The 25,864-nt window shown below is 65.6% G+C and overlaps 2 protein-coding genes across 3 annotated transcripts in view; one reads left to right on the forward strand and one right to left on the reverse strand.

The window, feature by feature from the left end:
* CELSR1 (cadherin EGF LAG seven-pass G-type receptor 1) overlaps window positions 1-5,824 on the reverse strand; it is a 79,044-nt gene extending 73,220 nt beyond the window's left edge. For both annotated transcript variants that reach the window (XM_040987474.1, XM_040987471.1), the window contains exon 1: window positions 2,324-5,824. In XM_040987474.1, the coding sequence (XP_040843408.1) occupies window positions 2,324-5,816 (3,493 nt within the window). In that variant the 5' untranslated portion in view covers window positions 5,817-5,824. The remainder of the gene's footprint in view (window positions 1-2,323) is intronic.
* Window positions 5,825-20,031: 14,207 nt separating this feature from the next.
* GRAMD4 (GRAM domain containing 4) overlaps window positions 20,032-25,864 on the forward strand; it is a 54,197-nt gene continuing 48,364 nt past the window's right edge. Inside the window, exon 1 of the mRNA XM_040987482.1 lies at window positions 20,032-20,094. Coding sequence (XP_040843416.1) covers window positions 20,066-20,094 — 29 coding nt within the window. The 5' untranslated portion in view covers window positions 20,032-20,065. The remainder of the gene's footprint in view (window positions 20,095-25,864) is intronic.

Consider the following 25,864-nt stretch of genomic DNA (forward strand, 5'->3'; position numbering starts at 1 on the left):
CTGGCTGGGAGCTGGAACCCACAGGCACACAGGTGTTCATGGCTGGGCTCAAAGCGTCACGCTGGAGCTGCGGCACAGCAGGCCAAACTGCCACCTGTGATGCCGGCAACCCGCACGCACGCCGGCTCTGCTCCAGGCTGCTCCATTCCTGATCCAGCTCCCTGCTAATGTGCCTTGGAAAGCAATGCAGAATGACCCAGGTGCTTGGAGCCCTGCAGCCACAGGGGAGACCTGGATACAGTTCCCGACTTTGCCTGTGTAGCTGCTGCAGCCATCTGGGGAATGAGCCAGGGAATGGAAAATCTCCCTCTATGATGCTACTTCTCAAATAAATGAACCTTGAAAGAAAGCCAGCCAGCCAATGATGCTGAAAGAACACCTCTAGAAAGACCTAGAACATTCTACAAGCATCACAGCATCGCTCATCTCAGACTCGTACGTCTCCTTTGGAACAAGTAGCTGCTTGAATCGCACTCAGACTTCCTAAGCATTGAGGCTGCCTGGCCCCATCCGGTGCTTCTACAGGCAGACTGACCTGGCTGCAACCTGGGCCGGCTCCACGCAGCCCTGCCCGCCCCGCCCCCAGGCCCAGCCCCCAGGGACTCAGCCCTGGCCAGCGGGCAGGCGGGTGCCTCTGCCACAGGCTCCCAGTCCTGCTTGGAAAGGCTCCCGTGAAAACTAATTGCCTGCTGGGCTTCGGACAGCGCAACAAGGCATCAAAGACTTTAGGGCACGGCCATAAATCCCATAACCAAGGCGCAGAACAGGATCTGAGGGCTCTCGACATTGTTCCCAAACAAAACCCCCGAGGCAGCTCTGGGGCAACCTTTATGCACAGGGAGCTGTGAGCTGGCCATCTCCTGGCCTGCAGCATCTGCCGCTATGCCAGGGCTTTCCCCACCGTCCTACGGCCTGCTCCTCAGCAGGGGGCTGATCTGGCACTGGATGAGTCAGTTTAGCAAGAAATTCCCCCAAAATATCTTCCCAGGGAAGAGACACGCCATGTAGGGGGTGGGCTTGCTTTGTCCCCATCCTGGTTTGACCCTCCAGCGGGCCTGCCCTCACTCTACACTGTTGAGCCTTAGGGTTCGTTTCTTCTGCAGGACAGCCTCAAGACAGCACAGTGGCACAGCGTGTAAACCTTCCACCTGGAGCACTGGCATTCCACACGGGCCCCAGTTCAGCTACTCCGCTACTCATCCAGCTCCTTACTAATGGGAAAGCAACAGAGGATGGCCCAGGACTAGGGTCTCTGCACACACACAGGCGACCAGGAGGAAGCTCCCGGCTCCCAGCTTTGGACCAGCCCAGCTCTAGCAACTCCAGTCGTTTGAGGAGTAAACCCAAGGATGGAAGATTCTCTCTGCTTCTTCTTTTCTGATTCTAAAGTAATATAAATACATCTTAAAAAAAAAAAAAAGACAGCCTCGCCAGAAGAAATGACAGGATGACAAGGTACAGGTAAGAGCCCACCCTGGCATGCCGGGTGGGCAGCGTGGCGGCCCTGTTCTCTGCTGCCTAGCTCGGGGTGGCTGAGTGGGATCTGGCTCCTTTCTCTTCGCCTCTGGCCGCAGAGCAGGCAGAGTTCTCACACCAGCTCCAGCACTCTCACCCGGGCAGGCCTTCACTCACACCTACAGTTTCAGGCCATGTCCGGAGGCAAAAGTGGAGTTCAAACAAGGCCACGCCACGCAAAAGCTCCCTCAAAGACCACTGTGGGTAAGGCCAACCGAGGTCCGGGTCAACAGATGGGCCAGCCAGGCCTGGGGACACCAGCTACGTTCCACGGTGACGCGGCAACCCATCTGGTCATTTCCAGTGGTCCCACCCAGGTTGCTAATCGGTCCATGGAGTGGGCAGTGGCCTTTGATCTTCCAAGACAGCCAGGCAAGCACCTTGTTTGCTGCGTAAAGGACAGGGTCTGGGTGAACCAGTCCACCCAGACAAGCCCCAGCCGAGCTGAACAGCAGAACCAGGACTCAGGGGCCTCTGGCCCAGCTGACAAAAGCACCCAGAAGCCCCGGTCTTGAACTTGAAGTGGCCCGGGCCTGCTCCCGGCAGAAGTGCTGACGGAAGCACCCGGCCTCTCCCACTGGCTTGGCTTGGGTGGGGAGCACACCCCCAGCAGCCAACCGGAGGCAGCAAATCCCCAGAGTTGCCCGGGCCCTGCCCGAATGCGTCCCGGCACGCCAGGCCAGGCGGGCACTTGGCGGGTGCCTGCGGCGCTGCAGGCAGCCTCTGGGGAGCCACGCTCTCCCCCTCCCCGCCAACACGCTTCCCTCCTCCCGCCTCCCCTCCCCTCCCTCTCCCACCCGCCACTCACCAGACACAGACACCTCCATGAGTGCCTCCAGCGGCCGGTTGTTGTCCAGATCGCGGCTGAGTTGCAGCTCGCCCGTGGCAGGGTCCAGCAGGAGCAGGTGCAGCTCATTGCCCCGCAGGAAGGTGTAGTTGAGGCTGTCGGAGAGGTCGGGGTCGTGGGCAGGGATGCGGCCGATCACGCCGCCGGGGAAGCTATTGGACTTATTGGTGACATAGTTGTTGAAGAGGATCTGGAAGTCTGGCAGCACGGGCGGGTTGTCATTCTGGTCCAGGAGGTGGATGCGCACGGTGGCCCGGCTCACCAGCGGGGCCGACGTCGCCTGCACCACCAGCACGTACTCCCGGCGCACCTCGAAGTCCAGCTCGGCCAGGGCCCGCAGGTCCCCACTGAGCAGGTCGAGCTGGAAGACCTCTGGCACGTTGCCCTCCACTATCTGGTACATGATCTGGGCATTGGGGCCCTCGTCGGGGTCGTGGGCGTGGATCCTGGCCACCACCGACCCCACAGGGCTGTTCTCCTCCACCAGCAGCTCCAGCTCATCCCGCTCAAACACGGGCGGGTTGTCGTTGATGTCCAGGACGGTCACCTGGACCTCCACCGAGGCGCTCAGTGGGGCCGGGCTGCCCCGATCCACGGCCAGGGCCCACAGGGTGTACACAGCCACGTTCTCCCGGTCCAGCCGGCGCTGGGTACGGATCACGCCTGACGTGGGCTCGATGTAGAAGTCCCCGTCACCGTCGTCCCCGCCCTGGAAAGTGTAGAGCAGCCGGCCGTTGGGGCCCGAGTCCCGGTCGGTGGCAGAGACCTGGAGGACGCTGGTGGAAGGGGTGGCATCCTCAAAGACCGAGCCCTGGTAGAAGTCCCGCAGGAAGCGGGGGGCGTTGTCGTTGGCATCCAGCACCTGGATCTCCAGCGAGGTGGTGTCGGACTTCTGGGGGATGCCGCTGTCCCTGGCCACGATGGCCAGCGTGTAGGCAGCCTGGTCCTCGTAGTCCAGCTCGGCGGTGGTGTAGACGGTGCCCGTGTGCTGGTCGATGCGGAACTGGGGCACCGGGTCCTCCAGGGCATACGTAATGCGCGCGTTCTCACCCGTGTCCTCGTCCGTGGCGCTGATGGTGGCGATGGAGGTGCCCACAGGCTGGTCCTCGCTGACGCTCACCGAGTAGTGGGAGCTCTGGAAGACGGGCCGGTGCGTGTTGGCATCTGTCACGTTGATGAAGACCTGCACCGTGTGCGAGCGCGTGCCGTCGGACGCGGTCACGGAGAGCACGTACTGGCGCTCCTGCTTGTAGTCCAGCGGCAGAGCCAGTGTGACGAGGCCGCCCCCGCTCTGGCTGCTCAGCGCGAAGCGGTTGCGCGTGTTGCCGCCCGTGAGCTGGTAGGTGATAACACTGTTGGCATCGCGATCGCGGGCGCGCAGCGTCAGCACGCTGCTGCCCACAGCCGCGTCCTCGTTCAGCCGCAGCTCGTACGAGGGCTGCGTGAACACAGGGTCGTTGTCATTCACGTCCAGCACGGTGATGGACACGCTGGCCGAGGCGCTCATGACCGGGGAGCCGTGGTCTGCCGCTTCCACTGCGAAGCTGTAGTGCTCCACCTGCTCGCGGTCCAGCTCGGCGCACACGGTGATCCAGCCCGAGCTGTTGTGTACCTGAAAGGGGAAGGAGCCAGGGCTGGCAGCAGCACCCCCGGCCCGGGCGGCCGTGTCCACCAGGCGGTAGCGCAGGCGCGCGTTCTCGCCGGCGTCGGCATCCACGGCCTGGATGTGCAGCACCGAGTGGCCGAGCGGCACGTTCTCGAGCACGGCGGCCTGAAAGGGGCTGCTCACGAAGATGGGGGCGTTGTCGTTGACGTCCAGCACCTGCACGGACACCAGTCCCGAGGAGTTGATGAGCGGCGGGCGGCCCCCGTCCTGCGCCTTGATGCGCAACGTGTACTCGCGGATGGCCTCGAAGTCCAGCGGGTTGATGACGTCCAGGCTGCCGCTCAGCGCGTGCAGGTAGAACTGGCCCTTGAGGTTGCCGCTGACGATGCTGTAGTGCACCGCCGCGTTCTGGCCCTGGTCGCGGTCCGTGGCCTGGACGCGCAGCACGGCCGTGTTGACCGCCACGTCCTCGGGCACGCGCACCACGTAGCGTTTCTCACTGAACTGCGGGTAGTTGTCGTTCTCGTCCTCCACGGCGATGTGTACCGTGGCCGTGGCGCTGCGCGGGCCTGGGTTGCGGCCCTGGTCGTCCGCCTCCACCAGCAGCTGGTATTCCGCAGCCTCCTCGCGGTCCACCGCAGCGCACGTGCGCACCACTCCCGAGCGCGCGTCGATCTCGAACACGCCGCGCCCGCCCTGCAGCAGGCGGTAGCGCATATCGGCATTAGAGGGCGCGTCGCCATCGGTGGCACGGATGGTCAGCACCTCGGAGCCCACCTCGAGGTTCTCGCGCACGCGCTCGCGGTACTCGGCCTGCTCAAAGACGGGGCTGTGGTCGTTGGTGTCGCTCACGGTGACGGTGAGGTAGGTGGCAGCCGAGCGCCGCGGCGAGCCGTGGTCCACGGCGCTGACCTTGAGCACGTGTGTGTCCTGGGTCTCGCGGTCCAACGCGCGGGCCGTGCTCACGGCGCCCGTGGCCGCGTCGATGAGGAAGTAACCGCTGGAGCGCTCGTCGAACAGTGCCTCCATCTGGTAGCTTAGGCGCCCGGCCTCGCCCTCGTCGGGATCGTGTGCGCGCAGCTCAATAACCGCCGTGCCTGCAGGCTCGTTCTCGGGCACTGACACCTGGTAGCTGGGCAGTGGGAACTGCGGACTCGCACTGCCGCCCGCGCCCCGCCGCGCTCGTCGCACGCCCCCAGCCCTAGCCCGGGCCGGCGTCGGGCTAGGCGACGACGGGGCCGCCTCCGACGCCAGGTCCACTCGGGCGGCGCCGGCACACAGCAGGCGCCAGCGGACAGAGCCGCCGGGCAGCCGGCAGACGTGGTGGCGCAGGCAGAGGGACCTGGGGTGTGGCAGGCAACAGCAGTCCGGGACAGTGGCCGCGCCGCCACCTCCGCCACTCCCAGGGACTGGGAAGCAGAGAGCCCCTCTGGGCCCGGGTACTGAGAACATGTCCCGAGCGTCCCGAGCACGTAGCTCCATGCCCAGCGCTTGCCTGCCCCGAAGCCGCCAGGCACTACTTCCAGGGCCACGGGCCGCCAGGCGGACCTGCAGCGGCAGCTGGCGCACCCCGAGGCGCGCGCAGCCGCGGGACCCTGGGCCCGGCACCTGCCCGCTCTCTCGCCGCACCAACCGCCCATCGCGGCTCACGTCCAGCAGTTCCTGCGGTGCACCAGGCGTGCGCGCGGTGTCCGAGGCGTAGGTCCAGGCGGGTCCGAGGGCAAAGGCGCGAGCCCCGCCGGGCACGCGCAGCTCCCAGGCGGCCGCTTGCAGCCCCAGCGCCGGCAGGGCGGTGGCGGCGGCCAGCAGCAGCAGCAAGGGCAGCACGGGCGGCGGCGACGGCGCCATGGCCCGGAGCCCGAGCCCGAGCCGGGCCCCCAAGTACAATCCATGCACCCGGCGCACCTCCGCATCCACTCGGCGCAACCGGGGAGCGGCGCCCGCGCGCTGGGCACCAGGCCCTCGGGGCGGCCTGCGCCCCGCCTCCCCGGGGTCCCTGGTGGGGACACCGGGGACCGAGCGCCCGGCCTCCCGCGCAGCTTCCACTTCGAGAGCACTTTGCGAAAGTTTGCCAAGTTCGTTTCAAGATGGCTCCTCCGCGCGTCCCGGGAGGGCGCCGTGCATCAACCTGCAGCGGCCGCTCCTGGCGGCTCCAGGTGGCTCCGGCGCGGGCTCGGCCAGCGGGCGTGGGAAGCCCAGGCGGGCGCAAGGCGAGGCGGGGGCTGCGCTCCCGGAGCTGGCTGCGCCGCTCCGCGCCCGGCGGACCCCGGTGGCCGGCTGCTGCCAGGGCGGTGCGACCGACCCGCGCCCCCTCCGCCCGCGCTCTCCCCGCCCCCCGCCCCGCCCCCGGCCCGGCAGCTTATTGTTCGGCCCTGGGGGGAGCCAGCCCGGAGGTGCGCGCCGGGTGGATCGCTATGGAGACGCGGGGGCGCGGCTGGGGCGGAGGCTGGGGGGCCGGCTCCCGGGCGGCCTCCCCCTGGGGGAGCGGGGCGGGGCCTTGGGCCGAGTCGGGAAAGGCGGGACTTGGGGCCCCCGGCGGCGGCTACCGGTGGGACTGTGGCTGCGAGTTGGTCCAGTGCCCAGGCGCGTCCAAAGCCTCGCCTGCTGCGGGGCAGAATCGATCGGGGGAGCCCGCCGCCCACGGGCGCGCGCACGGGGCGGCCTCGGGGCCGGGGGCGTCCCGGGCAGGGGCCGCGGGGGTCGGTTACAGTTTAAGCGGCTGACGCACCGAGGCGCGCGCTTCCCTGCGCTTTGAGATTCAACAGGCGGCAGAGCGGACTCGGGTCCCGCTCAGACCAAAGCACAACTTTTAAAATGAGAGGCACCTGGCGGGCGATGGGGGTTCGGAGCGGAACGGTCATGGCCCCAACCCGGAGCGCAGGCCCGGGGCCCGCAGCCACCTGGCGCGGCGAGGTCGGGGCTGGAGCTGCGGCTACCCCCGCACCCCCGCCACAGTCCCGCACCCCTACTCCCTCCCCAGGTCCCTGCGGGGGAGAGACTGGGCGGGGCTAGGGCAGGGTGCGGGGAAAGTAGGAACTTTCAGAAGCGCGAGACCACGTCGCCTCCTGAGACGCACCTCCTGGGCTGGGACGGGGGTGGCTCTCGGGCCTTGCCGCGCCGGGTTCCCGGGAGCGAGGGCAGAGGGAGCTCCCGCCTCGGAGAAGGCTCTTCCCGGCCTTGGAGGCGGTGCCGCAGCCCGGGCTGACGCGAGGCGCGCCGACCCTGGTGGGTGGGATCCTGGCTGCCGCAGGTGGGGACGCTCCTCGGCCGGAAGCGCGTCCTGTCTGCCCGTCACTGGACCTAATGGAGTGGCCAGCTTGGTGCGTGTGTGTGTGTAGGGACGGAGGGGGTCGTCCTGGCGGGTCCTGCTGACCCAGTGAGTGGGAGGGATAAGGGAGTAGCCAAGGCTGGCCAGCTTGTCTCACCCTGCTGGTGCCCCTGTCCCTGGCGCCCCCATCTAGGATTCCCCTGGGGAATGGCAGATTTGAGGGTGCAGAAAGCAGGATCTGAGGGCCAGGAATTCCCTGCGAGGGCTTGGGGACGGGGGCGGCCCTCCTGATTTGCCTAATTTACCTTGGAGCTCTAAATAGGATGGGTGGGGCTTGAATCAACAATTCAGATGCAGCGAATGGGCCCAGGTGTGGGCATGCTCCCCTGGAGGAAGGCAGCTGCGGGTTGTGCGGAAACCGCGGGCTTCCTGGTCCCGGGGCTAGCAGGGAGGGCGTGGCCAGGCCAAAGCGGGGGTCAGGGGTGGCCGGTGGGCAGGCTGCAGAGCGAGGCCCAAGGTGAATGCATACCTGCAGATCCCTGGAAGCCTGGCTGCGCGCGCAGAGAGCCTGCGAGTGTGCAGAGGGGCTCGCGAATGACAAGACTGGAGACCCCACAGGGCGGGAGCGAGTCCTGGGAGGGGTCCTTCCGGGGTGCACACCTGCTTCCCAGGTGGTCGCCTCTGCCCACAGTTGCAGCAGGGACGGGGGAGGGGTGAGGGAGGCGGCCTGTGCCCCTGCCAGCTGGCAGGACAGTAGTGACACCCGGAAGCAGCCGTGACTGACACGACCCTCATTCCCAGCTGGGGTCTGAATCCCGACACCTGGTGCTCTGGGCCAGAGTGAGAGAAGCTGCAGAAAGCTGCCCGGCTGAGGGGCTGTTCGGCCCAGGCCACCTTTGAGTTCCTGCAGTCACTGCCAAGTTCACGATGCCCTCTCCGCGCCGTGCTGCGAGCTGGGTACGTGGTCACGTGCCTGTCCTGCTTGTGGAGATGCGAGGAGTCCTGGCACGTGGAGTGACCACGCCCTGCCGCTGGAACCATCCTCCAGGGATGGCTCCAGACGGGAGCCCTCCTCCTTTCCCGTGTCCACCACCTCTGAGGACCAGTACCCCCAATAGCTTCCCGGGGCCTTCCTGGGAGGCCACATGAGGACGCTGAGGGGGACGCTGAGGCTGGTGTTGAAGCAACGACCTGGCATCGCAGGGCACAGCTCCCGGGCCAATCCGGGCTGCTCCGCCTCCCATGCAGCCCCCTGGAAATGGTGCACCCGGGAGGGCAGCACAGGCTGGTCTGTCTCTGGCCTGCAGCCGTGTGGAGCTCCCAGCTCCTGGCTTCGGCTGGGGTGCACAGTTGGGAAGCGGCCCTGTGATTGGAAGGTCTCTGTCTCTCACTCTGCCTTTCAAACCTTTTTAGAAAAGATTTATTTATCTTCATTGGAAAGGCAGATTTACAGAGAGGACAGCCTTGCACCTGCTCACCCACTCCCCAGGCAGTCACAGACAGCCAAACTTGGGCCCAACTAGAAGCCTCTTTTGGGTCTCCCATGTGGGTGCAGGTCCCCAAGGACTTGGGTCATTCTTGGCTGCTTCCCCAGGCCACAAGCAGAGAGCTGGATCAGAACAGGACCAGGCGTAGGGCCACACCACCCTGAAGGCACCCGATCTCACCTGATCTCGGAAGCTGAGCAGGGTCGGGCCTGGTTAGTGCTTGGATAGGAGAGAAGGAACAACCTGGACGCAAGCTAGTGCCTGTGGGTGGGTGCCAGCACCTGCAGGTGGAAGGTTAGCCTGTTGAGCGATCACACCTGCCCCTGCCTTTTTTATTTGTAATGATTTTTACATGGTTGATTAGAGTGATCAGGGTCAAGGGCTACAGGAAGGTGGGTGAGATCACAATTTCCACGTCCTGTATCTGGGGGAAGGGAGGAGACAAGGAGAGAAGCCACACCCAGCCTCCCAAACACCTCTGCACCCCGGGACGGAGGGCAGCCACCCGACACCACCCCAGGGTCCCCGATGTGGGGCATGCTCTGAGGGTCCTGCACCTGAGGTTTTGATAGTTCAACAGTTCCAAATTACTGCCAGTCTCACCACTCCAAGCATGACACAATCTCTCCAGCATCCACTGGCTGACATACTCCACCTTAGACTCACTGCCCATGAGACTCACTGCCAACACTTGGCTGGGATAATTTATCAGTTTGTTCTGTCCTCCGTCCTGTTATGATACCAGGTGTGCTCCGCAGACTCCGATGGACTGCCACATCCTCATTGTGCACCTGGATGTGCTGTCCACTGCTCTGTCTGAACCACTGAGGAGGCCCAGCTCTGACACATGCACTCCACGGTCAGACCCCGGAACCAGCAACTCTCTCCATGATTGGGTTCTGAGTCCAGCAATTCAGTTGGGGGATCCCCAAAGAAACTTCATCTGAGGTGATCCCAGACATGGTTCTTGTGTAGGCTTGCTAGTACAGGGTCTGGCACAGTCCATCGCCCCAATCAGCTTATGCACATGCTGGTGGTTGCAATTGCTTGGCCAGTTCTGTCTCCAGCTCCATGTTTTACACCAACCAATGGGTGTTGCAGCCCATTCCAATCCTGCCCACCGCACACTTGGCCCTCACACAAACCAGTGGGAGCTGCAGCCTAGTCAGAGCAACCCACAATAACCCCCACGAGGCCCGCCCCCCACCCTGGTTCCTGTGCTTACCAGTATATACGGCAGACTGGTCCAGTCTGTCCCACATCCCATTCAGCTCTCATACATGTCAATGGGCACTGAAGCCCAATTCAACTCTACCAGCCCCACTGTCCAGCCCACAACCTGCCGGCGGGTGCCACTCCCTGACTGGCCATGCCTGCCCCAGTCCTGGTTCTTATGCTCACCAGCCAGAGTCTGCTCCTGCCTTGCAAGTCTTGAAAAAGAGGCTGGGGAGTGTGGCTGGAGGAGCACTCCGTCATCACTGCACCCACCCGTGCTTGCTGCTGGCCAGCGGCCACTGTGGTCCAGGAGACTCCTCTGTGCTAGGAACTGCCCCTGTAGCGCCTGCAGGGCTCGGAGAGCTGCGACTGAGGCCACCTGTGCCCCTGCAGCGCCTGCAGGGCTCGGAGAGGCCGCCTGTGCCCCAAGGTGCTTCACGTGAGGCTGGGGCTTAAAAATAGAAGTGGTGCTGGGGTTGGGGCAGGAATGGAGCAGTTCTGCTGGGTGTGTGCTCACAGGGTTGCAGCCAGGGGCTGAGACAAGACCCCACATGATCCTGGGGTCTGCCCTGCACATGGTGCATTCCTGAGCCAGACATTGGGCAGTGTCAGCAGGAGCGAGTCCGGGCCACGCTCTTCTCTGCCCCAGTTTGCAATCCAGAGGGGAGACCCTGTGGGCAGAGGTCACTGCACCCTACCCTGCCCACGCTCCCATGTTTGGTGGGCAGTGGTGAAGTGGACACATGGAACAGACCACAGAGCCTCACATGAGTCATTGCCGGGGCAGGAAGGACCTGGTCAGGGGAGCCTGGGTGCTGCAGGGGGCCTCCCGAGATGGCCGAATATGGCTGTGCCAGCACCCTTACGCTGCTGCAGGCCTGACCCAGGAGGCGGCGCCCCCAGTTACGCCCCGAGACACATGCACCTGACCAACCTGTGCCTTGCTGCTGGGCAGGCCTTGGCTCCAGGAAGGATCTGGAATATGCTGCTGGCTCCAGAAGGTTCTAGGAAGGTTCTGGCACCACTGGAGATGCATCAGACACAGGGTGAAGGCACAAGTCTCCTGTAATATCCACATCTCTAGAAAGATGAGGCACCCCCTTCACCACCACCCTGCCCCCATGCACCCAGCACCTGCAGACACACCTGGTCCATCTCTAGGCTACACCGCCCCCTAGTGGCCAAGCTGTGTCTCTATCGCCGAGTCACAGCCCCTTGGTCTGTCTCCCTCCCTCCCTCCCTGCACTGGTGACCCCTAAGCACACTGATGGACAGAGGGTCCAGCCCCGGGCAGTGGAACCCCTGTTGACTGCCGGCTACATGGTTCCTGTTCACACTGCCCGCGGCCTTGAAGGCTTTGAGACCCCACAGTCTGCAGGTGAGGGTGTGCGGCCATGCTGTGGGCTGACTGGGGTTCCTCCCACTCTGTCCAGCCACTGACCTGCAACCCTGGGGTGAAACTGAAGGGCCAGCATCAGCACTCACACACACCTGCAGGACACAGGTGGTCGCAGGGGCGCCCAAGGACTGAGGAAGACCACCCAGGGTGGGGACGGGGGTGGGTTAGGGGTGGGGGGGTGAGGACAGGCTCCACGGGGCGGGAGCAGAGCCCGTGGGGACAGACCCCCGCTCAGTGCACACACGGGGTCCCCCACTGCCTCCTTACCACCATCCTTGCTGTCACCTGCCTTTGCTGGCACACGTGAACGCCCTGTGTTGCAGACTTGGGGGGTGGGGTGTCCTCACTTGGTCCCAACTCTCGTCCATGCCGTCTTACTTTAAATAAAGCAGACACTTCTCACGCAGCCCATGGCTTTCTGTATATTTGCAAAGTTGTATCGGCAGCCAGCACCACTGGCCCACAGCATCTCAGCACCCCCACAGTTCCCTGCAAATCCACCTCTGTCGCTGTGGGCTTGCTGGGCCATCCTGGCAGCGCCACTCTCACATGGGCAGTGGGCTGTGGCAGTGAGGGGGCATTGGGTGATTCTGCAGAAACGAGGGGTACCCAGACCCCCCGCACTGGCGGCTTCAGGAGAGAGGCCGATGAGCTTGGACTGCGGCTCTGATCCCTCTGCTCCCCCTCCTGTGACTCCCCCTCCGAGGGCCTTGGAGCCAAACCCGGGGGTAGGCACAGTGCATGGATGGCAGGTGACCCCCGAGAAGGCCCTGCCCCATGGGCAGCAGGCACAGAGTGCTGCTATTTTTGCCTGGTAACCATGGAGTGCCCCACCCCCACCCACCCGGCCACCTCCCTGGCACGCGGCTGTGAGTCCAGATCACCAGGGAACGTGTCAGAGACACAGCACAGACCTCTCAGCTCCGGGCGCCCACAGGGGAGGGGGCGGGGGGCCTGGGGACACTGATCACCTCTCTCCTGGCCCTGGAGCCCAACGGGAAGTCCCTCCAAGAAGGCATCCCAGAGCTAGGACACACAGCTGTCCTGCAAAGGATGGCAGCCCCAGAGGCCACAAGGCCCAGGAGCTCAGCTGGCTCTACAGAGGGGATGCCGGCAGGGTCACCTGGGGCACGCAGCAGCTGCACCCGCCCTGCTGGCAGAGGCGTCCAGGCGCGGGCAGGAGCCGTGACTCACACCTGGCTGGAATCCGCCAAGCATGCTGAGATCTGCTGTGCCTCGTGGCACTCAGTCCTGCCCTGATCAAAAGGCGAGAAGATGAACTGGGACGCTGTGTCGAGCTGAGAGCCTCCAGCAGCCTCCAGGGCACAGGAGGCACAGGTGCCAGCTCCACAGAGCCAAGATGCCCGGCAGCTAGCTGGACGCCTGTGCATGCCAGCACCAGCCTCGGGGACCACAGGGGCCCTCGGCAGAGCGGCGAGGTCCTGCGCTGCCAGCTGCTGCCACAGTTGCTTGCTGCGCACATTGTGTGGCGTAGGTACAGGGGCCTTGCTCCCCTGGACCCTAGGCTCTGCAGTCAGCCGTGGAGGCTCAGCATGGAAGTGGGTGCTGGGTGGTGAGTGGCAGGCCTGGCCCTGGCCAGGTCCCCCACTCTTCCCTGTCAAATGCAGTTTGTTTCCGAGCCGACACTGGCACAGCTAATCCTGGGGGTTCCAGCATGGACCCCTCTGTGGCCCCAGTTCCCAGCTTTGGACGCGGCACTTCCTGCCTCATGCCCTCCCCCAGTCTCAAAGCCAGCATGCTCAGGACCAGGAAGCCCACCTGGCCCGGACTGCCCACCTAGTTCCGACAGCTCCGTAGGAACAAGAATCTCATTTCTGCCTCCGTGACACGGGCTGCTTCAGGTTGAGCCGTTCCAGCAGCGTAGGTTCCGAGGTTCCCCAGGTACAGCCGTGTGGCCCAGCCCTGCTGGCCCCGCCATGTGAGCCCACATCCAGGCACAGTGGCTCCGCCGCTCAGCAGGAGGGGGCCGCCTCCTGTGCTTCCCACTCCCACCGGAGCTGCAGTGGATCTTGGCTGTGTTTCAGCTGGGCGAGGCCAGTTGGGACCTGTCACTGTCCCAGTCCAGCTGGCCAGAGGACAGGAGACAGAAAGGAGCCCAGGGAGGGCACAGGGACATGAGCAATGGCCTGTGAGCTCTGATCTGGGGTCAGCAGAGGCCCCAGGCCTAAGGGCTCCAGAAGCAACCAGCGACCCCCGGGGCGGCAGGCCCCATGTGGCCCGGCTCTGGATAGAACCATGTGGGGGGCTTCCTGAGCGTGGGCCACTGTGCCTCCAGAGGGACCCCGGGGTGCTGCGGCCCCTCCCCTCCAGGGGCTGGAGTGATCAGGCCTGGACATGAGGGTCCCCACATGGCCGGTCGGCAAAGCCAGTACCTGGCCTGCCGTGTCCTGCCCCGGTCACGTAGGAACCCAGGCAGTGTGGAAGATTTGAGGACTCTTGGGGTCTGGAGAACGCCTGGCACCATCTGGAGAGACCTGGACAGGACCCAAGATGGTGCCAAGGAGAGAGGCTGCCCAGGGCCATGGAGGGTACAGGCAGAGGAGGGCTGCTGGGCGTCTCCCTGCTGGCCCCACCCCAACTGTGGCATCAGAGCTGCTGACAGGGTGAAGCTTCGGGGCCTCCAGGTACCAGCTGGTGTGTGGGCACAGGCTCTCCACCCTCACCGTGGGCCGCTCCTCCACTGCTCGCTCTGGTGTCACCACACAGCACTCAGGTGGACCCCACCAGCCTGCAGCTTTCACAAACATGGCGTCCCACATCCTGTCTCCCCAGAGACCCTTCTAAGAGTCTCACACCCACTGCAGGGCCGCTCGGTGCCCCTCTGGCCACAGCCACACACAGCAGAGCTGACCACGGCCGAGAGGCGTCGCCTAGAGGGACGCTGCGCCAGCAAGGCAGGGCTGTGGACCAGCAGTGTGGCAGCTTGAGCAGGGAGGGAGGCAGAGAGGGGTCTGCATCATGGGCCCTGCAGAGCAGACAGCCCTGCTGTACGCGTGCTGCGTGAGGCAGGCAGGGCGCCTGACGCTGTCCAGGTCATGTCTGAGCCCAAGAGCCAAGTCACGTTGCCAGGGCCCTTCCCGCCTGCAGCAGCCCAGCAGCCCAGCCAACAGCCTGCCTCGGGACCCGGGGCTGCCCTGTGCTCACACAGGCATTGAGCGTGCTGCTCTGCGTCCCGGGCCAGTTCACAGGGTGGCCACGAGGTCATCGGGGAGCAGCTGCAGGGTCCCAAGGCTGGGAGTGGGCATCCCTTGGCTCCGGAGCTGGGGGGATGGGGTGGGGGGGCAGCTCCCATTCTGCAGAATGTGCCCTTCCCCAGTGTTCTCGCCTGCTGCGACGCAGTGGGAGGTTTGTCGTGCCTGCTGCCCCGTGGGCCCCTGGGGAAAGCTATGTGGGCACAGCGCTCCAGTGGGACAGGTCTGGAAACACTCATTTCCCTGGAGACTCCACAGCCACGGGCCTGTGCTATAGATAAGTCCTCCATTTCCTCCGCAGAGAGTAAAATCGCACCCCAGGGGAGTAGGTGAGCACGGCCCCCCAGTGGGGACCCCCTGGCAGAGCCCACAAGAGCCCACGCTGAGGCCTTTGGGAGGACAATCTCCTGATTCAGGCTCTTTTTGCAGGTGTAGCTCAACCCTGGATGAACTCCCAAGCTGCCGGCCATGTGGGACTCCAGCTAAGCCACCTGCTGAGCCAGCAGCCGGTCTGGTTCTACTCCGGCCACTCCACTCCCCAAGGCAGCTTCCTGCCGGTCAGGCTTAAACAGGGAGCTGTGGGAAGCGGGGCCACCAGGACACGAACCGGTGCCCAAATGGGATCCTGGTACTTGAAGGGAAAAATGAACCAATAGGGCTACTGTGCCTGGCCTAGTTCTTAAGGCTTTAGCTAAGGTAAGTCAAGCCGCCAGGACAGAACGCATAAACCCAGCTCCCAGGAGCATCAGGTGTTTGAATGTTTGGGTTTGAGAACAGTCAGTGACGGAATTGGGAAGATCAAAAGGAAAAGGGGATTTTTTTTAAATCCAAGCAGATTTGGAAAAGTGCCAGGTTTTTACAAAAAAAAGAGCATCGCACGAAGGGAGGGGCCTGAAGAAGGGTCCTCGCATGCAGCCGAGGAAGAGAAGAGAAAATTGAAAGCTTGTGGGTGCAGAGGGGGAGGGAGCCAGCCTGCCCCGAGAACTCCCAGAATTCCAGAGCTGCAGGTGGAGAGGGCCCTGGGGGCGGGTACAGGAAGAGGAGACATCCTGCCAGGCCCCGAGGGACCGGAGTGACCCGGTGAGCACAGCCCTGGCACGGGGCTGGCCTCACGGGGCAGTACTGGCCACACTCCCTCCGACAAGTGCAGGCAGCCAGGCCAGGGCCTGGGTCGTCTTCCCAGGGCCTGCTCTACCGGCCTCCGGTCCTTACCTTCCTGCGGGGGGCTGACCCTGGCCCCTGTTTCGGGGTGGACATGTGACAGTGAGGCTGCTGAGTTCTGCGGCTCTCATTAGAACCTGCTCCGGTCCTGCCTGGGTTGCCACGGGGGAGAGCCTGGCCTGGGCCGGTGCCCATGAGCCTGTGGCCAGCCATGCCTGAGGGACAGGCCACAGTGGTCAGCACATTTCCCTTCTTCTCAGCTCGAGCTGGCCTGGGAATGCCCGCACTCCACCCCGACGTCGGAGACCCACAGAGAAGAGCCAGGCAGGCCTGGAGGGTTGGGGACACACATGCACCCAGTGAGGCCACCTGGTGAGGGGGTGGGCAGTGCCGCTCCCAGACAGCCCGCCCTAGGCCCTGCCGTGGGCAAGGCCTCCCAGGTGGGCCCTGTGATGGCTGCACGTGGCTCAGGATGCCACTGAATGTTGGTGACAAAAAGCAGATCTCACCCATGTGACTTCATCTGACGCCTTCCAGTTGCAGCTCCAACCACACAGCATCGCTCCTGAACCAGACAGCACTGATGGAATTCAACCCCAAACCCTGGACATGGTGCCCCACCTGCTCACAGGAGCTCAGCACGGACTGCCTTCAAATGACTCACTCATCAGGCTGGTGGGTGTTAGCCACCACATGCAGACGGCCCTGCTGCCCCCCTGGGGTCCTGCACCTGCCTCGGCCCTGCTGCCTCCCCGGGGTCCTGCACCTGCCTCGGCCCTGCTGCCCCCCCCCGGGGTCCTGCACCTGCCTCGGCCCCCCCCCCCGGGGTCCTGCACCTGCCTCGGTCCTGCTGCCCCCCCGGGGTCCTGCACCTGCCTCGGCCCTGCTGCCCCCCCCCCGGGGTCCTGCACCTGCCTCGCCTGCTGCCCCCCCGGGGTCCTGCACCTGCCTCTAAGTGCTGCCTCCCCGGGGTCCTGCACCTGCCTCGGCCCTGCTGCCCCCCCCCCCCGGGTCCTGCACCTCTAAGGCTCCCTCCTCTCCACCTTTTGCATTTCCTTATTTTAGAAAGGTTGATTTATTTATTCGGAAGGCAGGATGACAGCAAGATCTTCCATCTGCTGGTTCACTGCCCAAATGACCACAGCAGCCAGAGCTGGGCCAGGCCGGAGCCTGAAGCCTGGCACTCCGCCCGGGTCTGCCAAGAGGGGTCAAGGTCCCCGTGCTGGGGCCATCCTCTGCTGCTTCCCCAGGCGTGAGCTGGGAGCGCAAAGAGGAGCAGCCCGCACTCAGATGGGTGCCATGTGGGAGGCATACACCTGCCCTGCCACGCTGCCAACCCCTCTGTGCTCGCCCATCCTGGCACGGCTGTCAGCGTTGTCTTCAGTTTTAGATTTATTCTCTAATATCTCGTTTCTGAGACTCCTGCCCCGTGCCGCCCTTGCCCGCTCCAGCCCGTGTTCTCTCTCTCCCTCCCCTCTTCCTCTCTCATTTCTCTCTCTCCTCCCCTGCCTTCTCGGGGCTTCTCAGCGCTGAGACCGCCCCTCTGTGGCCAGCCCGGACTGCCTGCCCCGCCACAGCCTCCGGGGGCCCCTCTGCACCCAGGGACTGCCGGCTGTGAAGCTCCTGCCGGGCCTCCTACTGGCCTTTACAGCTAGCACTGAGCCTCCTGGGGGACTGACCGCTACATGGAAGACCCAGGCCTGGCCACCCTAACGGGCCTGGGCGGGGCCTGGGCGGGGCCTGGGCGGGGCCTGGGCGGGGCCTGGGCGGGGCCTGGGCGGCTGCAGAGGTGGCACCTGCAGCCACGAGGTGGCGCACACTTTAGGCTCTGGGATCCGCCACAGCGGCATGGTCTGAGAACCCCCAGGCAGCCCAGTAGCGCCTGCTTCCTCCCCAGGGCTTGGGGTGGGGTCCTCCCGGCCTCTCCCTCTGTCTGCCGCACCAGGGTGCTGCAGGCGGTGTTTGGGGCGGGGGGAATAAACTGCCACCTGTCGCTGGATCCCCTCCCCCTCCTCTGGCCCCACCCTACGGAGGGTACCCTGCTGCCGGTCACCCACTGACCCTCCCGCACTTGGGCACTGGGACATGGGCGCGTCTGGGTCTTCAAATGCTCGTTTGTGTCCCGTGATTGTCGCTGGCATCACTGAGTGGGGTTTTGTGACACCCACACAGCGTGGGGGCAGGGACAGAGCAGAGGGGAGACAGCCTGCACCCTAGCTCCGGGAGACGCCAGGGACTCCTCTGTCCCCCTTGTCCTGGGGCTCGCCTGTGCTGTCTTGGCCCACCCAGTGAGTCAGGAGTGCTCTTTCTGGAAGCCATACAGATCAGTGGACCAGGCAGGGAAGGGCGTGGGCTCTGCACCCCCAGTCCTACAATGGGGCTCACCTGACCCGAGGAAAGCAGGCGTGGGCCCAGGGAGGAGTGAAGCTGCCCCTCCCCTTGCTCCAGCAGCAGTGAGGAGGTGGGGGCCTCTCCCAGTCGCCCCGGCCAGCTCGAGCCTCTTGGGGTCCCTACACATCCAGCTGCGCGGGTGAAGCCAGGTACCTGCTGCTGAGGGTCCCAGGATGTGCCTGCTCCCACCTGAGCCTGTGCAGGGCAGGTGAGGGCTGCTGGAGGGACCCGGCTGGTCCCTCTAAACACCCCCTCCCAGCAGGACCAAGCACCCTATAGCTATTCCAGGTCAGGGGAAGCTACCAGCCCCGGCCTCCACCGTCGTTCCAGCCCTAATCGAGCGCAAAGAAGACAGCTCAGCTTGTGGGGCCACGTGGGACCAGGTGCTGCCATCCTGAGGGCAGGGCCTGGGCCAGGAGTTGGCAGCTGTGGCTTGGCACGCAGCCGGCCTCTCCCGTGGCTCTGGGACATCGCCCAAACCCTCTGCATGCAGAGTCCCAAGCCATCCTAGGTTCTCCGTGTGTGGTGCCACGTGCCACCCGGGTGCGTGCAGGGCCAATCTCAGTGTTTGCACACGGCTTGGCAGGACTATCTGCCACTAATGCCACGTATTTCCAAGTAGCACCTGGGCCTTCTCCTGGGAGCCCAGCAGTCCTCGGGGGAACGCAGGTGCCTCCTTCCCATGTCCCCAGCAAGGACCACTCTCACCTGGGGCGGCCCCCAGCCGTGTGGCTCCAGGGCCAGCTGTGCGCCCCGCGCTGGGGTCCTGGGGTCCGTGGATCCGTGTGCTGGTCTGGCTTGGACAGAAGGGCAGGCTGGTCTTTATCTATTTTAAAGATTTACTAACTTATTTGAAAGACAGATGGGGAGGGAGAGAACTCTGCTTCACTTCCCAAATAGGCCACGGCTAGGCCACGGCTAGGCCACGGCTAGGCCACGGCAGCCACTCTACCACAGCTGACGTTGTGGGCCGTCACCTGCGGCTGACAGCAACAGAGGGAGGGCCTCCCCCAGGGGACCCCAGGCCTGTCCTTCCCACCCCTGTCCCTGAGAAGCGCTCTCCCTCCCTGGCTATCAAAGCTTCTTCCAGGTCTCCCACACAGGTGCAGGGTCCCAAGGCTCTGGGCCCTTCTCCACTGCTTTCCCAGGCCACAGGCAGGGAGCTGGACGGCAAGTAGAGCTGCTGGGATACAACTGGTGTCCATATGGGCTCCAGGTCCACGTAAGGTGAGGACTTTAGCCACTAGGCTACCGCGCTGGGCCCAGCAAGTCACTTTGGTTAAGCTCATTTTCCAGAGCCATGATCTGAGCTAGAAGAACCTGCGAATTTCCGGGGGCCTCCAGCCCAGCCCCCACAGTCCTGCCGCCTTGGAACACCCCGGGGAGCCGAGAGCGGCCCCTCCCCAGCCGCGGGGTCCGCGAGGGCATCTCCTGTGGGTGGGCCTCCCGAGGCGCCGGTCCGGTGCAGACGCGCGGGGGGTGCGGACCGGAGGCAGGCGGAGTCAGCGCCCCGGGGACCGGGAAGTGCTGGGGTCAGGGACTGGCAGCTCCGCCCTCGGCGCAGGCTCCCGCGCCCCAGCAGCCACGCGCCCCAGCAGCCACGCGCGGCCCCCGAGTGCCCGTGGCCTGGCCGCGGCCGCGCGTGCGCGTGGGGCGAGCGCGGGCCCCACGTGGGCCACCCAAACAAAGGCGGCGCCGCGTGACCGAGCGCGCCCACGGCGGGGCGTGCGCGCGGAGCCGGCGGCCGGGCGGGGCGCGGGGCGGGGCGGCGGCTGCGCAGGCGGCGGGGCGCGCGGGCTGGGCGCAGCGGGACGCGAACGCGCGACCCGGCGCCGCCTCCGCGCTCGTGGGCCGCACCGCCGGGGCCGCCTCCTCCGGGCTGCCCGGCGCCGGTGGGCTCCCGGGCGGGCGGCAGGTGCAGCGCGCCCGGCCGCTGAGGGGGACGCCGCGGCGGCGGCGGGTGGATGCGAGTTGGCCCGGACCTTGGCGCAGGGTAAGCGGCGTGCGCGGACCCCTCTCCGGACCCGGGCGGACGCGCGCCCCGCTCCGTCCCGGCCCGCGGGCCCTGACCAGGAGCGGTGCTCGGCGTCCACCCGGCGCCCTTGCTGCGCTGCTCTGCTCACGCGCTCCCGGGGCCGCGCGGACCGATGCGCGCTCGGGCATGGGCGTCCGCGGGGCCGGGTTAGCCAGGCAGGCGGGCGGAGGAGAGGAGGACGGGTGGGGGACGTGGGGCCCAGCCCGGGGTGGGGGCTGGCGCAGCTAGGGTGCTGGAGGGGGCCCTGGCTCCGGCGCGGGAGTGTCGTGCTCTGGACCCCCCTCCTTGCTGGACACGAGAGCAGGAGGGCACCCCAGCCCCTGAGACCCCAGGGAATTCCAGGCCAAAAAATTGTGGGCACTTGCCTCTCCTCTGCACCCCCTTTCTGCCTTTGTTGGATCCGTTGGCTTCTCCGGGGCTGCTGGAACATCCTGGCACTCTCGGGGGGTCGGGTGGCTGTGTGGCAGCCCCTTGCCCGAAGCTCCACCTTCTCATGCCAGAGCAGTGGGCAGGGAGGCCTTGTTGGCGCGTCCTGCTGGGCCTGCCTGTGTGCTCCACGTGGAAAGAGCCGTGTCCCCAGTTCCCCAAACACCCCAGCTTGCTCCTGCCTCAGGCCAAGTCCACTCCTGGGGCTGCGACACCCCTGCGTTTCCAGGGGTTCTGTTTGGCACAGTGGGGTCCCTGCCTGCCTCCCAGAGTTCAGAGTTCCAAGCCTTTCCTGGCCACCGGCCACCAGCCCCAGTGCTGGGGTTTGCCTTCGGCCGGGGCTGTGGGCAGGGCCAGGGACGCCCAGGCTGGGGGCAGAGGTTAGATGAGCTTTTTGGAAGTAGGCCTCCTCACGCACCTGCTGTGACCTTCGGCAAGACAGCCAGTTTCCTGGTCTGTGACTGGAGAGGGCTACTGGGCCCACAGCTGGGGCAAGGGTCAGACAGGCCCACAGCGGGGCCGGGCAGGTGTGGTCTAACTCTCCTTGCCCTGCTTTGGGGCCAAGCCACATCCCTGGACTGTGAGCCGGGATGCTGGATGAGGGGCCTTCCCCCACTGGCCAGTGACCCCGTGGTCTGAGCAGGCTGGACGCAGGGGGTGAAGCTTGCCCTGCGGCTGGCAGGGTCTCTCAGTGGCCTCTGTCCCAGGCGCCCTGGCTGATGACACGGGGAGCGTGCTGTCTGCCTGTCGTGCGTGCTGCCCGTCCATCCCCTGGAACCCCCAGGAGGGTCTGGTGTGTGAGATCTGCTCGGCCCTGGCCCTGGGAGTCTGTGCTGTGGTTCCCGCCCCGGCAGGTGGCAGTTCCCTTCCTGAAGGACCAGCCGACGAGCACTCTCCCTGTGCGCCCCCTCCTCTTAACCGTAGCGTCCAGCTTGCAGTGGGCATTGGGGCTGGCCTCGTGGTGGGGGCCTCTGCTTGCCTCATCCTTGCAGCCTCCTCCCCTTTGCCAGCCAGGGCATGAGGGCGGAGGCTGTTTCCCAGAATCCCCGCGTTGCGTGTCAGTAGGCTCTGCACTGTGAGTGGCTCAGCATATGGAGTTGGTGGTTAGCGCCCTGCTCCGAACACGTCCCTGAAACCACAGTCAGGCCTCGCTCAGACCCCCAGGGGCCAACCACAGGGGTGCCTTCCGCTCTCCCCGCTCCGTGCGCCCTGCCCTGGGACCGCCTCCAGGCTGCCGCCAGCTCCCTGTACCCCTGCCACTTGGTGGTGCTGGAGGCAGGGGCTGCATGGCGCTGTGCCGGAAGGGGGCCTTTGTCCTGGGCAGCCTGAGGCTCAGCCGGGGCTCCCTTGTGGAACCTGCCAACTCTTGGGAGTGTGGCAAGCATCCCCTCCAGTGGTGCCAGGGTGGCAGTTCCTGTGTTATGGAGGTTGTGGGTGACTCTGGGGGCAACGGGGTAGTGGCTGCAGATGGGTGCTGTGCGTGGCAGGGAAGGGTTCAGGACTCCCCTGCGCCAAGCGTGTTGGTAACCAACCAGGGCGGGTGAGGCTGAGGCAGGCGAATGCCGGGGGTGTCCGCCACTACGGGCGGCCCTGGGAGGCGGCCCCCGGGCATTTGGAAGACTCCCACAGGGCTTGGTTTGGGCCCTCTGCCAGTCGGCCTGGGAGCTGTGGGCCACCACGGGACTCTGGCTGCTTTTCCTTGGCTCCTCGGAGGCACAGCGACGCATGTGCGGGTGGGGTCTGTTCCTCCATGCCGTGAGCAGGGGAGGGAGTTCAGGACCCGGCGTGGGTGTGGAAGGGCCATGTGTGTCTGAGGCAGAGCTCAGCTGGAGCCCCCAGCATGTCCGAGACTCCCGAGGTGGCTGTGGCTCTCCTCTCTGGCCTTGGGTGCGTGCGCAGCCCATCCCAGGAGTGATAGGGCCCCTGAAGGCCATGGTCAAGGTTGTGGGACACGAGCTGGCCCTGTGGTCGGGGTTTCTTGAGGCTGTACACACAGGAGGCCTGGGAGCGTTGGCCGAGTCGAAAGCCTGGCAGCCCTGTCTGGGGCAGAGTGGGGCTGTGTCTTCCCTCGGGGTGTCCTGCTGTGCCCTCTGCGGTAGCAGTTCAGTAGCAGAGGGGTGTGCCACCCCTGGGGCGGCTGTGCTGTGACCCCAGCTCCACATTCAGAGCCCAGGGGCTGGGCAGTCCCAGGAGAGGGCGCCTTGCAGGTGGCCGACCCTGTGGTGTGGGGTCTGGGGGGGCTTAGTGGTGAGAGGAAAAGGAGACCCCACCCATACCCCCCGCCAGAGGCCAGGTGAGCCAAGGCTGGGAATGTGTTGGGGCCACAGCGGACGGGAGGGCCCTGGGCGGCGGACGGGAGGACCCTGGGTGGGCAGGAGGGCCCTGGGTGGCAGACAGGAGGGCCCTGGGCGGCGGACGGGAGGACCCTAGGCGGCGGACGGGAGGACCCTGGGTGGACAGGAGGGCCCTGGGCGGCGGACGGGAGGGCCCTGGGTGGGCAGGAGGGCCCTGGGTGGGCAGGAGGGCCCTGGGCGGCGGACGGGAGGACCCTGGGTGGGCAGGAGGGCCCTGGGTGGCAGACAGGAGGACCCTGGGTGGGCAGGAGGGCCCTGGGTGGCAGACAGGAGGGCCCTGGGTGCGGCAGACGGGAGGGCCCTGGGTGGCAGACGGGAGGGCCCTGGGCAGCGGGCGCTTTCCACTGCCTGGGACCCACCGTGGTCAGTGGATGGGGCTGCCATGTCCCTGTTCCCTGAAGGAGCAGGGGTGGGGGCAGGGAGGCAGGGCCCCTCCCCACCCTGCTGTGGTGGGGTACGTGGGCATGGCAGCCCTGGCTGAAGCCCAGCCTCCCTGTCCCAGCCCCTGTCTCTTCTACAGCACAGCCCATCCCCACCCTGTCCCCTCCCTGCAGCCCTGTGTTTCCTGTTTCCATGCCCGGCTGCAGAGGCCAGGGGTCTCCCCACTGTTCTCGTGTTCAGAGTAGCGTCCAGGGGCCTTGAGCGACTCCACGTGACCGCCTGCTCTGCTCTCACTGGGGGTCTGTGGCTCAGCAGCTTGGGTCCCGTGACTTCCTATTGTAAGTTCAGGTGCCTCTGGTGGCCCTGCGGGAGGGGGGCGGGGGCGGCCGTGAGCCATCCTTTTAATATGTCTTTATGGAGGTGTGGTTCCCAGATCCTAACCCCCCACCCCACCCTGCAGAGCCCTCATTGAGCTGATCTGGAGCCATCATTGTAAAGTCCAGACCTTCTGCCAGACTGCCCAGGCTCTGGCAGTATTAGGTTTTATTCTGCCTGTTCTGGAGCTTTCTGTCCGTGGAGTGGACCGTGCTGAGCCACGGTATTGCTGCTGCTGCCATTGTGGGCTGGACAATGAAGGACTCTGGTGCAGCCACTGCCCAGAGCCCAACACGGACCGGGCGATGAGGGGCCCGGGTGGCAGCTGCTGCCCGGAGCCCTGCATGGTCTGGAGCCCAACACGGGCTGGGCGATGAGGGACCCGGGTGGCAGCCACTGTGCCAGATTCACCTGTTGCTGCTGGTGAGCTGGGCAGGTTGGAGGAGTGCCGTTTGGGGTGAGGCCGTGTAGGGAGGGGGCTTCTGGTCCCATCATGCCACCTGCTGCTGCCTGCTGAGGAGCGTGCGGTCTCCCCCCTCCCCAGGTGCCCCAGGAGGAAGTCACTGTGCCCAGCCTGGACTTGGAATTCTGGGGGTGTGTGGCAGCAGGGGGAGGGTGCGGCCGGGTCTGCTTTGGAAACACTTCTCAGGTTTTCTGAAGTGACACAGTGACAGGCAGTTCCACCTTGGGGACGCTCCACCAATGTCCACAGTGGCCAGGGCTGGGCCAGGCAGAAGCCGGGAGCCAGGGACCCAGCGACTTGAGCCTCCCCCCGCTGCCTCCTGGGGTGAGCATCTGCAGCCAGCTGGGGTCAGGCCGAGTCAGAACTTTGGGTCCCGTAGACACCCCTGGCAGTGGGGGTGGTGGAGTGCTTCCTCCAACCGTGACAGCTCCTCTGGGTGCCCTGGTGCCTGCTGAGGAGAGCGGGGTTGGAAGCTGAGAGCCAGGTACCCGGGCTGGGCAGCCAGAGCAAGTGAACATGTGAGAAGGGGGCCGACCTGTGCATGTCACCGGCGTGGTCACAGCTTGTGCCGTTAATGAGACAGACGTTCAGGCGGGGACGGTCATTGAAGCCACATCCCACCCCATCGTCATACTTACCCCGTGAATTCCAGTGTGCGCGTCTGATGGGTCAGAGGTTTCCCAGGATGTACCCACCTCCCCCTGACCGGGATATAGCAGACCTCCCCCTGTGGTCCTGTGAGCTGGACGGGGAGGACGGGAGGCAGAGGTTGTGGGAGAACTGGGGTCTTCCCTGCCCCTGGCCTTGCCTTTCAAACTTGAAAGTGGGCTGACCCCGAGTGCAGTCCAGCTGTCAGCCCAGTAGGGTTCCCGGAGAAAGGCTGCAGGCGGCTGCTTGGAGCACGGCTCCTTCCAAAGTGGCCAGGGGAGCTTTGAAGGTGCTGCGGCCCTTCTGGAAAATGCCGTGGGTGCTTGGGGTGGGGGGCATGGACTCCACCTCTGCCGGTGTGGGCTGTGTCCTTGGCGAGGCACCCTCTGCACCCCGGCCGTGTCCTTGGCGAGGCACCCTCTGCACCCCGGCCGTGTCCTTGGCGAGGCACCCTCTGCACCCCGGCCGTGTCCTTGGCGAGGCACCCTCTGCACCCCGGCCGTGTCCTTGGCCAGGCACCCTCTGCACCCCGGCCGTGTCCTTGGCGAGGCACCCTCTGCACCCCGGCCGTGTCCTTGGCCAGGCACCCTCTGCACCCCGGCCGGGTCCTTGGCCAGGCACCCTCTGCACCCCGGCCGGGTCCTTGGCCAGGCACCCTCTGCACCCCGGCCGGGTCCTTGGCCAGGCACCCTCTGCACCCCGGCTGGGTCCTTGGCCAGGCACCCTCTGCACCCCGGCTGGGTCCTTGGCTTGCCCACGATCCCTGGCCCTTGGGTGCTGTCTCAGGAAGTTGTGATGACACAGAGTCGCATCAGCTCACCAGTTCCACCCAGTCCGAGGCCTAGAGCAGGGGCTGGTTGGGGCTGGGGTGCTGGTGACCCCCGTGGGAGCGGTGGCCCAGGCCAGCCTGCCCACCCACACCTCAGGCTGGGGCCAGTCCTGGTTCCCCCACCGACCCTGGCTCCCCTGCTCAGCCCCTCATGTCCTCTGTCCCGGTCCTTGCTGGGCCACGTTGCTGGGCCCTGCGTGCATTTGTGACCTCAGTCCCCTGCAGTGGTCCTAGGCGGGTGAGGGGTTCTCC

This window comes from Ochotona curzoniae, unplaced genomic scaffold (genome assembly GCF_017591425.1).
Source record: "Ochotona curzoniae isolate NIBS_2020 unplaced genomic scaffold, NIBS_Ocur_1.0 contig_1014, whole genome shotgun sequence".
In the NCBI taxonomy this organism is placed as follows: domain Eukaryota; kingdom Metazoa; phylum Chordata; class Mammalia; order Lagomorpha; family Ochotonidae; genus Ochotona; species Ochotona curzoniae.